The following is a 16,285-nucleotide window of genomic DNA, read 5'->3' as shown; positions in this document are numbered from 1 at the left end:
TAAATCGCACTTAGAAATGTTTTATACAATAATCAATTTTTGTTAATATTTTCTTTTCTTTCAATCCAAATAGAGTTCTGGGAATCAGCGGCAGCTATTTTTCGGCAATCTGGCGGGTATGTTTTTGTTTTCCGGCATCGAAAACGGTGCAGCTCGGACGGCCTAAACGCACTCAGCAGAACTCGGGAGCTGCTGTATCCCCCATAATTGAGCGCGGTACTGATTGACTCCCTACGTCCAGGCTGTTTACTACGAAATCCAACAGCTCGGTCGTTTAAGAACAATTCGCCAGACGTTGGTCTTAGGGTGCACTTAATTTCCCTAGGAAATCGAATTTATTAGATGACAGCTACAAACCACAAAGGCCGAAAACATCTTATGTTCATTGCTTGATAGTGCGCTTGATATCCGAAAGCTTTGAACCCTTAGGAGCAGCCGAAATGTGTGCTGAACAGCTTACTGTATTCAACTTAATCTGGCGTTTGGAAACTCAGTGTTTTTAAAATGAAGCTTGATAAGTGCAATACCAAACCAATGTAATGCAATAAGCATTTGATTGCTGAAATCTGAGTTCCATGCGACAACCATTGTTTGCCCTTATAACTTAGGTTTAGTTACATCCATATGTTCCTTAAGTTAATAGCCGTTAAGGCAAAACAGGGGCTGATACCTTTCTGACTCCTGTCGATAGATTTTGACAGTCCAAAATTCACTTAAATTTTGACACTCGACTCTTTGAAATCATTGAAGGCAAATAATATGAGACAGTATAGTACAATCACACTTTTACTGCTATGCAAACAATTATTAGATTGTATTTTTGGGCTTCTTATGGACTGTAATCGGTAATAGCTTCTACAAATCACATTGTCCTCTATTGTTTTCTGAGCGTGTACATATTGCCTTGATCCTTGAGGATTGTAGAAACAGTTGACATCTTGTCGAGAAAACATTAATTAGCAACGGTGAACTCCAATGATTACTGATGGATTATACAAAAGTAATTCTGGATCTGCCCCTCCTCAGTATGGCTTTTTGTGACCCCCACTCAATTTGTACGTTAGATCACTTTACGTAAAAAAGGAGCACATGGTATCAAGGTATTAAGCTTATAGCAGCTTCCAACAGAGGGGGTAAATAACATAAGCAGCAGCAGGAAAACTCGAAAACTCAAGGATGAATAGATTTAAGCGATGGAGATCGGGTGAGTATGCCACCCTTTGGCACGCAGCGGCCTCAATGAAGCAAGCAAAAAAATAAAAGCAATAGCACAATGGAAGCGCTTGCCTCCCGAGCGAGAACAATTTCTCTTCAAGGACAATTGGGTCGTGCGGTAAAGATTTTATGGGAGGGAATAAATGGTGTTTCGAAACCCATGATAGAAATCGTTTTTACGGGACTTCCAAAACTCAGTAGAAAACTTTTTTCGCCTGTACATAAACTGATCTTTTTGTATCCCCGAGTAAAGGTCCCAGTTTTATGTCCAGACAACAGGTTGTCTGGGATGGGGAGTAAACACTGATCTATTTATAAATGGTATGGAAGAATTTTTGTTGTCTTGAAATGATAACCATTGTCCGGACAACAGATGGTCTGGGGTGGGGAATAAACAATGACCTTTTTATAAATGGTCTGGAAGAATTTTTGTCTGGAAATTCATTGTCGCAAAATTTTGCATAGTCCCGCAGAGTTGAATCATGAACGCGCTTTTTTGAACAAATAATTTGCACAATTTCGTATAATGGCCAACTTTTGTCTATAGTCTATATCGTGCGATCATAACCAATTTTGTCGGAATTATCCGGTTCAAATTTCCACCACCTCACCCCGGGATGGTCTCGATTGTCTGGACATGATGACATGTTGACCAGGTTGACTGGGTTGTCTGGTCATAATGACTTGTTGATCCGGCTGGCTGGGTTGTATGCGTTGTCTGGGTTGTCTTAGCTGTCTGGTCATTAGTCTGACGGGTCTGGACATAAACATTTGGTTGTCTCAGTTGTCGGGAAATTGTCTGGTTTGTCTGCGTTTTTTTCAGTGACCTCGACTCGGGTCTGATGATAGAAATTGTTAATACGAGACTGCCGAAACTCAGTAATAATCTTTTATGGTATCTTCTTCAACTGATCTTTTGTATCGTTCACTATTATGTTTTTTAGATATTATAACTATTGCATGTATATTTATCTTTTATATAACTGGTAAAAAATTAATAAGCTTCTCTAAATATCACACTAGTTTGTTCTATCGGTGCCATCTCCAGTAGGGGAAAAATGATACGATACTACGATACATTGTATGGTTTGTTAAAATAGTTCAAAACTTTCGTTTTGCAACTCATTTCAAAACTAACTGCCGTCCTTTTGCAGTAGTATGAAAGTATTAGATCTGTATTTTTTCATACAATTTGTCTGTCAACATTCTTTCTCTTGATTTTATACCTAAGATTCGGTTACAAATTTTACAGTTTACATCTGAAGGTTTTGAATCAGCGTTTTACTAGCCTGAGGCAATTAGTCAAATATTCAGTTATGTCGCTCCGCGGAATCCAACAATCCACTTTAGTAGTAATTTGCCCCCCAAAACCCAGCAAAAATTTCTTACAAGTTGTGATTTTGATGAAGCAAAGTCACATATCCTATTCTGACAATACGATAATAATGTTTGTTTGCGGTGGTGATCTCTTTAGTTTCGAAGATGTCAGTTGAGTGTGCCGTTTAGTACCAGATAAAAGATTGATTAATTTTTTGGCTCATTTTCGCTTCCCAGTGGTTTTCCTTCCCCGCTCTATAAATACAAATTATTCGTTGTCATGCCGCATGCACTTTTCATTTAAAAAACATGTTGCCTCCGCCGGCGGTTTAAAAAGTATGTGCCCACTAAGCTGGGGGCTGAAGCAGATTAAAAGGGGGCATATATAGAAATCATGACCATTTTTAGTACAAAATCAAGTGTATACATGAAAATGGTTGATGACACTGCTTGTATTTTTCTATTTCTCAGCTTCAGTAAAAAAAAAATTTATCACAAGACGAAGGAAATTTTTTGATATCACTATTTTAATGTTGATAAAGTAGAACAAACTTTTAGTTCAAACATTGTCACATTTTGCTGAGATATAAAATCGTATAAAGTTTCCAAATTTCAAAGACTGTTTTTGATGATAAACAGAACAGAGCCACAGATACACGATCATGTACACACACACACACACACACGCACACACACACACACACGCACACACACACACACACACACACACACACGCGCGCACACACACACACACGTGCGCGCGCTCACACACACACACACACACACACACACACACACACACCGCACCTGTACTGACAAAACCATACAGGAAAGTTTTTAAGCGCAAAACCAACCAAGAAAAAAGATAAATTAGAACTAATTTTCGTAGACTTTTAAAAACATCGTTACATTATAGTTAACTATATAAACAATAAGCGCAACTGTACGTCACAATAGTCCAATTGGTTCCTCTTTTGGGGGTTCTAGCACAGGTGTGACAACCTCACATCCAATGGGAAGGCACTGTTTGCAGATGGCAATTGTAATCTCATTTTTGATAGGCTCCTCCTTCGGCTTGTCTTTTTTCTCCTCGTCATCTCCTCCACCCTTGCCTCCTTTGCCCTTTCCCTTCTAAAAGCATCACTGCTTAATTTACAAGGCATTCATTTAGAAAAAAAATCAGTTCTTACTAAACGGCTTTTCTAGGTGCTATGAGTAAATATGCTCGCATTTGTCAACACGCGTCCTCTTTATGTTAACACGCGTCCATTAAACAGAAATAAAACAAAACCGATTTGGTTATCTATTATTGTTCAATCAAAAAGAACCATTTCGTAAGTAATGTTACCCTGTTGATTATATTTCCCTGCGAACTTAAATTGATTTAAGATTCTGCTGTGTAAAAAATAAATTTGGAGAGATTGAGGTAAAATATTACTGGAATATTAGATTAATTTTTGATAGAAGAAGCATTAAAAAACAGGTAAGAATTTTCTTTAGGGCACATAAAAACCTTTTCTTCACTTTTGGCTGTAAAGTTTGATTATTATCCATTCAAAGGAAAACTTGAGACCGAACAATTATTTTTTAATCAAAAACTCATTACCGTTTCATCAGAAAAGTGACCGTTTGTAGAACATCAGAATTTTCCAACAAATTTTTTGACCATAGAAAAACTTTCAAAAAGTTGACCTCAAAATACCTTATGAGACAAACAGAGTCAGAAAGGCTAGAATCACCATTTTATTCATCCATTTCAATTTTTTTAAAACTTATTCAACGAGGGATAACTACTATTAAGCAATTATTTTTTTTATTTCTAATGGCTTTACCCGTACGAAGAGGAGAAGCAAGCAAAGAACTTTGATATTTGCTCCGAAAAAAGCCAAAAAATTTTTAAAATGTGCGTGATGTTTCAGAAAAATACAATTCGAGAACATTTTTGCTAGTGAGAAACAAAACAGCGGGGTAATATCAGAGGCATCAGTTTTATTTCAATGCCATTTCACTGAAATCTCACACTTGAAAAGCAAGTTGTGTTTGCCAATGGCTACTGTGTCAGAACATGATTTTCAGTCCCTAATTAAATTGCCCATATGTCTGTAAGCAAATGCTAATTCATAAGTGTATAATTCTTTTTGTTTTTTTTTTAATTTCAGGGAAGGTAGCTCTTGGCCCTAGTTTTAAAAGGCAGCATAAACTTTTCAAAAGTTTGTCTAATAAGCTGGATTTTACAAAAAGAATTTCAATCACTAATAATCAGTTAGTTAACAACATGTCAACTAGACCGAATGTTTAGAAAACCAAACAAGGGATTAACTAGAGAAACGCCCTCTTGCGAAGCAGTTTGTTTCAATTTTGTTTTGGCCACTCAAGTTCGTGCACTCGCAACAAAAGGTACAGCGTATAACAAGTTTGGTCTTGTTTTTGATAGATTCATGTCAAATCCCATGTGCCGTTAACGTATGGGCATGGCTCACGAGGCATGGCCAAAAGTTGTGAAGTTATTTTAAAACGTGCAGACTGAGATACAGCCGGTGAAGTGACTATTGCATTTAATGTCCTAGTTTCACTGTCCTTCACCTCTATTATTCGGTTACCCTGAATTGGATTCCGAGTAATTATTGGCGCACAAGTAGCAATCAATTAATCAAAAATGTGGACAATAGTTACGTTATCCGCTAAAACATGAGCAGAAATTTATTTATTCCGTAGCTTTAGTTCTCATTTAACGCCTAAATTTTTTATTTTGCGTAATAATCACGTAGAAGGAGAATATGTAACAAAATTTTTGTCACTGTCGTTAACAGAACTTCAAAAAAATGTCAAAAGTATGAGTGGTAACTTTTGCAACCTTAAGCATGCTTTGAACAACTAAAAACTTCCATCTTACAGACTTGTTGCTGCAACTATAGATTGAATTTGTCTTTAAATTATAAATCAGATGAAAAATGATCACAGAGACCAATTATTAGCTTCGGCCATATCTAGCTTAGATTAAATTTCGTTTGACACTTTGCAGCCCTACGTTTCAAAAACCGTCAAATAAATCGAAGATAAGCAGCGCTGTTCACAAGGGTTAATTAAGAGTACATGTATTAAGATTGATTGTGAGATTCACTTACGGATGAATGGAAACTTGTACCAAATATTTAGCCTCTCATGACTTGTAATGTTAGCAAGCAAATATATATATACATATATATATATATATATATATATATATATATATATATATATATATGTACATATATATATATATATATATATATATATATATATATATATATATATATATGTATGTCTATATTTGATGAATAAGCAAAGAGCTCGTTGCTGTTCAAATTGCTTATTAAATACAATATTTACGCATGATGCAAGGTAAAGAAATTAAATCGTATTTTGTTTCAACTGGCTCCCTTTCTAAACAAATCTGTTCTTACAGAACGTTAAGCAGGCTCAAAAGTGGGCCCTGGTCAGACCCCAGGTGTGCTAGGAACCATGTCCTTACTACCTTCTATGTTTACAGCTGAGACCCCGTTCAGCCACACAAGTGGTCCTATTCAGACCAAAATTTGACAGTGAGCCTCAGTGTGGCGGTTGAGTATAAAGTTTTCCTAGTTTGCTGACGATATGATCAAAAACTGGATCACCAGCATCTTAATTTTTTTTTGTAAAATCCAGCTTATTAGACAAATTTTTTGAAAAGTTTGCGCTGCTTTTTAAAACTAGAGCCAAGAGCTACCTTCCCTGAAATTGAATAAACAAAAAGAAGTATATAAATTAGCATTTGCTTACAGACATATGGGCAATTTAATTACGGACTGAAAATCAAGTTCTAACACAGTATAGCCATTGGCAAACACATGATGCTTTTCAGTTTACGGCTTATTCAGTTTATATATTTTAACTTTGGACAGCTAAGTTCAAACATTTACGTTTTCTTACTTTGGGAGCAGCTGACTTAGCGCCCTTTTTGCCCTTCTTCCCCCCACCTGATCCCTTCTTTTTGTTCTTTTTATCCTTCATCTTCTTCAGCTCTTTCCCCTCCACGGGCATCTTCACCAATTTCACCTCATCATCCCGGTGGAATATGGCACAATAAGCTGAAACGAAAACTACCTCTATCAGGCACCAGGCCCTTCTAGTGGTTTCCCTTCAAGGTACGCCAATATTGAAACAGACTCCCAAACTGGGAGCCTGAATATAATTGGCAAACTTTAGAGATATACTTTATGCATTAACTTAACAGGGAGCACTACAGAGATTGGGTAAAATAATGGAAATAAGTATGAAACAAAAGTTCCAGTATCTTTTAATCGCTTTCCGTTTTAGTGTAGAAAAACACAAGATTTTGTTTAGTAATGATGAAAAAGGGGTGCAGAATAACGCTTTTCATATTTAACACAAACAGAACCGCTTAAACAGGGCTTGGATCCGTTTTGGCTAAGTAAAACCAAAAAACAAGGAAAATTTTTGTATATAAATTGATTTCGGTGCCATTTCAAAAGTTTGGATATTCTGATCAGAACTAATGGGTCCATCCTCAGAATGCAAATAGTGCCACGAAAACGATATAATAATTAGGACATGAAGAGATTGTGTTTTTGAAAAACAATGCCCAATTGACTAACAGGATGGATTTTTTTGATGATTAAAAGTTAAACTGCTGGCTAAACGGATGTAATTTTTTGCTGTTCAAACCTCTGTCGACCACAATTCCTATGTGGATGAGTTTAGTCACTCCAGCGAGTCCTAAGCAGACTGACTTGGATAGCAGACGGAAGGTGAGGTGCAACCCAGTGACAGAGTCTGGCGGTTACGCTATGGTATAAATATAGTCTGATCAGGAGCCCAGTTCAGAGTCTGCACGGTCTGATCACAGTCAGAGCTCTGCCTATAGAGTCTAGTAGTATGAACAGAGCACAGCAGAGAGTCTTGATTGTCCGGAAGTATGGTCTGGATAGTCTGACCAGAGCCATTTCCAGATTCTTTACGTTAAAATCGGCGCCATTTCAAAAGTTTGGATATTCTGATCAGAACTAATGGGTCCATCCTCAGAATGCAAATAGTGCCACGAAAAAGATATATTAATTAGGACATGAAGAGATTGTGTTTTTGAAAAACAATGCCCAATTTCAACTGCTGTGATGTAAAAACTACCGGAAAGACCAATGGGGTGCAGCCGCAGAAAACAACCAGTTCTTTTGGACCCCCTCCCACCTTTAAAAAATAAGCACAATATGTATGTGTTGATGTGCGGCAATATCATGCTGAAGGGTATGTTTCGCACCAATTAGTACTTCCTACTGGATGACATATAAAAAGAGTAGTCTAAAAAGATCGGATCTATTCTGTCCCCCCCCCCCCGTGTTTTATATGACTCCCAGTTACAGATTATATGTTGTTATATAGCACGTTACTATGTAAGAAAATAGCACGTGCGCCTGGGGGACATAAAAAGTTTATGCTCACTAAGCTGGGGGGGGGGGGGGTCGAAACAGAATAGATCCAAAAGAACCTATTAAAGCAACTGTCGCTGCAGCCTCATTATTTAAGATTTTTTAGTCTGGGTGCCCCATTGCGCGATCTAAGCAGGTCTGAAACAACGCAAGTTGGTCTGATCAGAGCCAATTCCGGCTTGGATGGTCTGGTACCTCCTGTGCCTTTGACCGTGCGCCTCAGCCTGGGTAGCTACGGTACATTTTCTCTGCACAAGCTAGCAGTTGTTTGGAGACACTCAGCGAAAAATCAATGGGATCACTTCCGTTTGTGCCCCCCCCCCCAACAACCCCCAGACGCACGTGCAGTATTTTTACATAACGATTTACTATGTAATGACACGTACTCTATAACTGGGGGGTGCATAACGTACTGGGGGAAGGGGGCACAAACGGAAAGATCCAATCAATGAAAGGCTTAATTGTGCTCACAGAAGGGGATGAAACAGACAGATCATCCATCTTTTCAATCATCCATCTTTTCAATGAAAGTGATTTCAATCACTTGTAGGTAAACATAAAACTACAGCAGATGAATTAGGAACAAGCAAAATTATAACAACATATGCAAGTTTTTGCAACTAATTTGCAATTGTAGAGGTTAGAGAAAATTTTCTAACCAGGGGGCTGGGGATGTACGAAATACGAACCCACGTCTCGAAATTTGTTCACATTTAACTAGAAAGCAGCTGTAGAATTATTGGGATCTATTGCCCCCTCCCCCACCTCCAGCTTAGTGTGCTTATATCTTTTACGCCCCCAGGCGCACGTGCTATTTTTTACATAGTAACGTGCTATATAACAATATATAATTTGTAACTGGAGGGCGTAAAAAACACTGGGGGCCAAAACAGAATAGATCCAAATATTGAGCTTACTGCATATGTTGTAAAACTGCGAAGGTTGCCAATCTAGATGATAGAGACACAACTGGCTGGGTTTGGAGAACTCTGGTTGTTTGGTGTACTTGAATTTTGGCACAATCGGGTGCACTTTTTCTAGACATCCTGGGAAGAAGTAACAACCTTCTGGGTCTTTGACTGGCGGGGGCTTTTTCTTGGGGGCCATTCTAAACAATTGCTCCAAGTCACAAAATTAACAGTAACTACTACAATAAAAGAAAACTAATAAAACTCGAAGTTAAAATTGTATGAGAACTCGTTTGCATAGTTTTAACACGTGAAAAATTAGAGATAGTAATTTTATAACAAACGATAAGCTTCAAAAGTGATTGTAGAATGTATAACTTGCAGTGTATACCTCTGTGCTTCATATTGAGAGAATCCAACTGACTGTCGTTTTTGCATCATCCCTGATTATTTTGCGCTACCTCAAAGGTTCACTGAGTAAGTTTCAAAATTGCCAAGCTACACAAAAAGCGGGAAAGTCGATACATAAACTATGAGTTTTTCTGCTGGTTTGCTTTAAAACGGATGTTAAAGTTGGAGTTAAAACTCTATCTTGGAAACTCTTTTACGTCATTGACCATAAACCATCAACGACTGCTATTTTGGTGATTTTACTCAGTGACAGCCGACGTTGGGAGAAAAATGAACTTAAATAGGGAAAAGCGTTTCTTTCGCCTGGAAATAAGAAAGAAATTTCAAGGCACAAAGTGTGCATAAAGACTTAAAATGAATGATGAGACGTTTTGAGTGCACCGAAAAGTTAACCTTTGATCGGATATGTTAATATGACTAGTTATCACTCAGGACTACTCACTATAATACAATTATGTTCATCTGTCTGCGACAATCAGGAAATTACATCATTCCGCCCGGTACCCCGTCCAATTTGACCTATATTTTTGTTCGTATTGGAACCCTCATTTGCTGAGCTTCATTGGCTATTTTGTGGATTCACATTTTTACTAGCATTAAAAGGCGTTGCCAATTGTGATATAAAAGATTTAAGAGACGAGTTTATTTATTCCGCATTCAGTAAGCGAAATCAATTTTACAGAAATTATTCAATCATTTCAAATCAGACGCCCAAAACGCCTTTATTTTGGTCGCATTTGAGAAATTATTTCTATTTGACTGGGTAATTTTTGCAGATCGAACTCTTTCTAATCTAAACAATCCACCAAGATTGTGACAAAATCTCGTGTTCAATTGTATTAGAGTTTTCTGGACATGCAGCTACGGAGCCCTTTATTCTTCGTTTAAAAGAAGAAAAATCGTGGTCGATAACACGGGTCGTGGTCGATAACACGGGTCAAAGAATTCAATAAGTTGAATTTTAAATTAAATTTTGAACTGAAAATATACAAAAATTAGCTTGTAATTATAGTGGTTATCTATGCGAAAATATACAGAGAAAATTTAGATTAGCTAAAAATATTTAACATGATTGGCATGTGAAAAGATCTTAACTCCGAATCCCGGAGGTGACTTTCTATTTTCATCAACATTTCATGAGACTCATATATGGCTTGGGTACAATCGAGTTCATTAGTTGGAGGTCAGTGGATGTTAGAATCAGGTTTCTGTTGGTGGGAGAATTTACTTCTGACATATGATTGATAGGTCAATAAGATAATGATAGCGCCAAAACAAAATTAGAATTGAGTTTAGTTTTGTAGCCATTACTTATCGACACAGCAATAAAGTTCGTCAGGTAAGTTCTTCTTTCGTTCTTTGAAACTTTAATAAAACTTCTAAGTTTCTTGATGTTTCATTGAAACCATCACACTCGTGTTCAATTGTATTAGAGTTTTCTGGTCATGCAGCTACGGAGCCCTTTATTCTTCGTTTAAAAGAAGAAAAATCGTTGCGTCTTTGGAAAATAACGTGTAAGGAATATAAATGGTACTTTATAATGTTCTCGTATGAGAGATTAGACAACTTAGGTGTAGTACATATTACGCTCAGCGGAATATTAGGTTTTCTACCAAAGTGTGCTTCGAAGGGCAAGATTTTTGCTGTTGTGCAAGGAATAAGTGAAAAATAACGTGGAAGGAATAAGCCTTTGAGAGACTGTCAATAACTTTTATACGTATTTTTTTTCTCGAAAAACTAAATTTTTTGTTCAAAAAACATAAGGACGTCACAAATTACTATCGGAAAAATTCAAAGAGTGTCAATTACAAACAAATGATTTTTAGAAATCGTTATTTTCCTTTTGTCCTTCTTAAGCCATGAAACCATTCACTTAAATTTCGCTAAATTGCTTGCTAAATAGCATTTTTGGCAAACATAAATACTCGCACTCGTTGTTGTTGTTTTCCGAGATAAATGTTTAAGCATAGAAGCGAGGAAGAAAAAACGTGTGCTGTTTTTGATCATATCAACAATCAAAAATCTAGAGTGAGTGAAGACATGCCCAAAATTTCCGAAGACTGTAAGACTGTTCAGATAGGCTGCACAGCAAAATCTCTAAGATTTAGATTTTAAACTGACCAGACTATTTTCATGGAACCCAATTTTTTGTTTGATTTTTTGTCTGCGCATGGTAAAAAGTGACATGATCATAACATGGCTAGGGTAAAAATAAAAATTGAAATATCCTGGGGAAATTAGTGACAAAATTTTGTCTAAGAATTCTGGGGTTTACCGTCCCCGTTTTATTCACGATGAAATCATCTACGTTTAAAATTATAGTCAAAGTAATTAGGATTAAATAAAACAGTTCAAAGAAAAATTAAATACTACTACATTAAGATACATTACGAAATATATAACGAAACCTAATACCAATTTTATGTTTTGGCGGACAATATTGCATCTTGACGTTTTTTTTGGCTTTTAAGCCCTGAAGTCCAACCCCCACAATTGTTTGATATTGCATGATTTTTATGAAAATTATTCTATAAATATTTCGCTTTCTTTAGGTACTTTTAATGCTCTACGATGAAAATAAAGTGAAGTTGCCATATAGGCATGTTTTTATTCTAGAATTTATGGAAATTGAATATTTAATCGAAAGACATCTGAAACAGTGGCTAGTTAAAGTGCTTAACATTGTTTTGTCCTTACGCTCCCAAATTCAATCAAACTAATGATGGACTTTTACGCAATTAATTATTTGGTGGAATTTGCTGAAATTTGGAGTTCTCTTCTATATATGAAATAGTCAAAACTTCCGATAACTGGAGCAAAATCTTATTGACAATTTTCATGTTTATAATGTTCTAAATACAAAGAAAAATACAGAAAAACAAAGAAAAACTACACAGATACAAAAAATAAATGAGCATGAAAGACGAAAAAAGTTTTTGGTGAGAAACGCTGGTTACGATAACAGGAGTCCTTTGGAGCCAGGGACAAATAACTTTAAATCTAACAAGTCATAAATCTTGCTCGCTATGTTTGGCTGACTCCGTTTTTATCCTAGGTACCAATATGCCTTAAAGCGTGGTATAATAGTAGCTTCCGATATGCCTTAAAGCGTGGCAAGTTAATAGCATTCATGCCATGTGACTCGTGGATTATATTAAACTGTCACGGCAAAATTTTGTGTTTTAAATCAGTTTAAATTGCTCAAAAGTGCGTAGAATTTGGTGTCGCTATCATTAAATATTAATTAGAAGATTTTTGTTACTTTTTTGTCACAAAATTTCACGGCTAACGTAGGGCTATTTTGCCGAAAAACAGCGAAAACAAATGGATAATATAGTTACAAAATTTTGTCACCACTGTCGGCAATAGACCCTAAATGCGTTAAAAAAACTCCCCAGTATCTATGCGGTGATTTTAAATGCTTAGATTTTTTAAAACTTCAAAAAAACAGCAGGTTCATCACCGTATAGATATTCCAAAAAATATTACTGTTGATACATAGTTTGGGAACCACTTTTCGAGCTGGAAAATATCCTTTTGTCAATCAAGTTTTTGTTCGTCATCTTTTTGAATTGACTAGATTTTTGATCACATCAACGGAAACCATCAAATTGGACAAAATTAATAGTATTCAATAAAATGTGTCTTTTTTAGTATAATCTTCGATACTAACTTGAAATCCTTCAAAAAGTTCATACGTTTCTGCATCTATGAACTGAAGCACAGAAAGTTTACGCGCGCATTTACATTCACTTTTTATTTTGTCATATAAATCTGTTCATCTCGTATTGTTGCTTTTGAGATGTCATAAAAATAACTAGCTTAAAAGTACTGAATTTGCAACAAAGTTGAGTGAATTCTATCTGGTAAAACTACAATAATCTGGTGGTCGTAAAACAGCAGAACTTAACTAACTTCTTCACTGGCTTCTTATTTTCTTCATCAGAGGCCATAACTGAGAACACGTCAAACTATAATTAAAGTAAGTCCAATTTTCGATCGCGGCTCCCTCGAATAAGTTTTTATTTCGCTGAAATCATACAACGCTGCACTGCCAGTAACCGGATAACTTTCTCTCAAATTATTTTTTATGGTTTAGAGAAGAAAAGTAATAAATTTTGAAATAGCAACTTTTTGTTAGCTGTATTGAATTAACAATTTCATAGAGAATATTTTGACGACTGTATCTGTTTGATAGACGCATCCATCCAGCAAAGCTATGCATCCATCCATATATGTTTTTAAAATGTACGGGGAAAGAAGTGAAAAAAAAATCAGCAATCGCTTTCTAATAAATAGTTGATTAGGAGAGAAAGAAAAGGAGAGATTGAAGTGTGTTAGATGGCATCAAAACAGGCAGGTGCGTCAGCCACCGCAACTAGTTCTCAGATCGCTATCAGCAAGAAAGCAGGATTATCATCATGGCCATCAAAGGAGCAGGATCATGAGAAGAAAAAGCAAAACATGCACCAGAGGGGAGAGAGGAACTCAAGTAGACGAAGGAAAGTCAAGCAGGAGGAAAAATTGAAGGTTCATTGATCATTAAAACGAGAGTTAAAAAATAATAATTAAAAGGCAGTCATATTTGTTGGAACAAAATTGAGTCATAAGTTTTCAAGTTGAAAAACGCGTGTATAAACTGGTGCTCACTAAGACTGCCTCTACATTTTTTCCTGCCCTATTTTGGTTCCTTATCCCTATTTTAAATCTGGCCCCATCTTATTTGTCCTATCTTAGCACACCGAAATATAATTACCTAAACATAGTGCTCTCTTGGCGTTGTAAACTTAATCAGAACTTTCGGTTCTTTTCCCCGGCAGCTTTGTGACCCCACCCCGCACTTCCAGCTGAGTGGGTGCATATTATTTGCAATTGTTTGCCCCAGAGGCACGTGCTATAGTTTTACATAATGAGTTACTATGTAATGGCACGTGCTCTGTAACGAGGAGGGGGGGGGGGGAGGGTGTTGCATAACGTACTGGGGGGGGGGGGGGGGGGGTTGGGTCACGAAAGGAGGAAAATTCAAAAGTGGCTACTGCAAATACAACTCAATCAAGGGTATTGACCCTCATCAATTTTCAATATCTCAGAAGTTATAATGAAAAATGGAATCAAAACAACCGCAACATAACTCATTAAGGTATATTCTCAGAGTTCTAATCAGTTATACAGTTTTAATCAGTTGAAACAATTAGCAGTGTCTTCTACTTGCCAGAACTAACTTATCTTAAGAATTCAACATTTCTCAAGATTTTTGGCAAAGTTCAAATTGTTTTCTAACTTGGATTGTCTATTACAAGGCTGGTTTGATGTTGTTGTTTAATACTTGCGCGTCCAAATAAAAATTAACATAAATAACTTTATGTCACTTCAACAAAAAAAATCACCGACCAGAACTTGACCCATGAAACAAACTCGACTCTTACTGCGATGCTTGACTGTGTAATATTAGTCAAATTTGAACTCCTGGTAGACCTTCAACGCATTATCATAAGCCGAGGTCTAAACAAGCAGAAAAAGTTGTATATAAGATTAGAACTATAATAGTAGTAGTAGTAGTAGTAGCGAAGTCTTTAGGGATATACCATGGGTTTTCACCCTTTAAGTCATTAGTGAGTAAGTGTGGAATGTTGGTTACAGTTCGTGCATTGGCAGAGTATCCTCCAGGTACATAGATTGGCTTCGTTGAACTTTTCGAAGAATTTCCAAAATTGCTGTGTTATTCGTGCTTTTCTGTTTTCTTTCGTTGTTAAGTTGATATGTTTACTCAGAATGTTGTGCAGTGTTCCGTTTTGTTTCCAGAAGTTATCGTCCAGAAGACATCAACATACCATAACAAATTAGTTCAGTTATTAATTTCTCTTGCTTCAATTTTCATTCGATGTGAAAAAGTTTAACCACTTTTAAGGTTTACTTCCCCATAGAAGTGTTCTATATCTTGCAATCAGGCGCTGCTGCTTGCGTCTACAATAATTGAGTCCATGCCCTACAGCTAAATTTCAGGCTATTACAAATAATAATTTTTTCTATCGAGTTTTTCTTTACAAGCATGTTTTTAAAACACAAGACAGCTAGGTTACATTAAAATAAATGACCTGAATACCAATAAAATGCTAGTTGATCTACCATCAATCTTATTGTTCAATCAAATAATTAGAAAATGTTAAATAAAATCATGAACTAAATCATTAAAACCATGAACTGAAGTACTGAATCATTAAAATTCAACAGTAGATGCAAGGTTTAGTACTTATTCATTTTTCGATAAAGATTATGAGCTCGATTAAGCCTCATGCTCAGATCAAATCAGGTGTCCTTTTTCTGACTAACAAAAACTATTCGGATTTTGTGTATAATGATGTTCATTATCAAACCAGGAAAAAAGTGAAATTTTTTGGAAAATCATTTGAATATTTGGAAACACGTCAATCTTGAGCTTGAAAAAGGATTTAACATTAAATACTAGTTAGAGCCAGTAAATACCAGCTCATGCGAGTGTGTGTGTGTGTACACCTGTGTGTGTGCGTGTGGTGGGGATGGGGGTGATCTGTACACCACTATGGCACCAGTAATAGTTGATTAATCGAGTTCTCAACTATTTTTCATTACTCAGTTGTCAGCTTTGTCTACAAAAAAACTTAAACCTTTCAATTTTAAGTAAAATCTGGGCTACTATAGTGAAGAAATGGAGATAGGACACTAAATTGTCCCAAAAATTAATCAAAAACTAACCAATCGGAGATAGGGCAGAAAAAAACAAGAACATAGAGGTAAAATTTATTCAACCGTTACGCCAATTCAAAAAGAGACGCAAAAACTGAACATTTTGGGGGATCGTCTGTGCACACTATGGGGTCAAATGAGGATTCTAGGAGGATCCTCTGAGCAATTCTCCGGTGATAATGAGCAAAACGAAGCCCCCTGAACAATTTGGTTTGGTTTCATGAATTTGTGCATGTAAATATACGTTTC

The 16,285-nt window shown here is 36.3% G+C and overlaps 2 protein-coding genes across 4 annotated transcripts in view; one reads left to right on the top strand and one right to left on the bottom strand.

Annotated features, from left to right (window-relative positions):
* Nucleotides 1-3,385: 3,385 nt before the first annotated feature.
* LOC142350357 (uncharacterized) overlaps nucleotides 3,386-16,285 on the bottom strand; it is a 31,345-nt gene continuing 18,445 nt past the window's right edge. Inside the window, exons 1-4 of one of the 3 annotated variants that reach the window (XM_075402215.1) lie at nucleotides 13,229-13,323; nucleotides 8,912-9,102; nucleotides 6,481-6,638; nucleotides 3,386-3,663 (exon numbers count right to left, since the gene is read on the bottom strand). In XM_075402215.1, the coding sequence (XP_075258330.1) occupies nucleotides 3,481-3,663; nucleotides 6,481-6,638; nucleotides 8,912-9,102; nucleotides 13,229-13,266 (570 nt within the window). In that variant the 5' untranslated portion in view covers nucleotides 13,267-13,323 and the 3' untranslated portion in view covers nucleotides 3,386-3,480. Of the gene's footprint in view, nucleotides 3,664-6,480; nucleotides 6,639-8,911; nucleotides 9,103-9,293; nucleotides 9,426-13,228; nucleotides 13,324-16,285 lie in introns of those variants that run through there. The other 2 variants (XM_075402206.1, XM_075402198.1) reach the window with 2 other exon arrangements.
* The window catches only part of LOC142350375 (myosin regulatory light chain 2A, cardiac muscle isoform-like), a 15,249-nt gene continuing 12,075 nt past the window's right edge, over nucleotides 13,112-16,285 (top strand). The window contains exons 1-2 of the mRNA XM_075402226.1: nucleotides 13,112-13,295; nucleotides 13,621-13,843. Coding sequence (XP_075258341.1) covers nucleotides 13,655-13,843 — 189 coding nt within the window. The 5' untranslated portion in view covers nucleotides 13,112-13,295; nucleotides 13,621-13,654. The remainder of the gene's footprint in view (nucleotides 13,296-13,620; nucleotides 13,844-16,285) is intronic.

Source organism: Convolutriloba macropyga, chromosome 1 (assembly GCF_964194025.1).
Source record: "Convolutriloba macropyga chromosome 1, txConMacr16.3, whole genome shotgun sequence".
Classification (NCBI taxonomy): domain Eukaryota; kingdom Metazoa; phylum Xenacoelomorpha; order Acoela; family Convolutidae; genus Convolutriloba; species Convolutriloba macropyga.
This window is presented reverse-complemented; position numbering and strand designations above follow the sequence as displayed.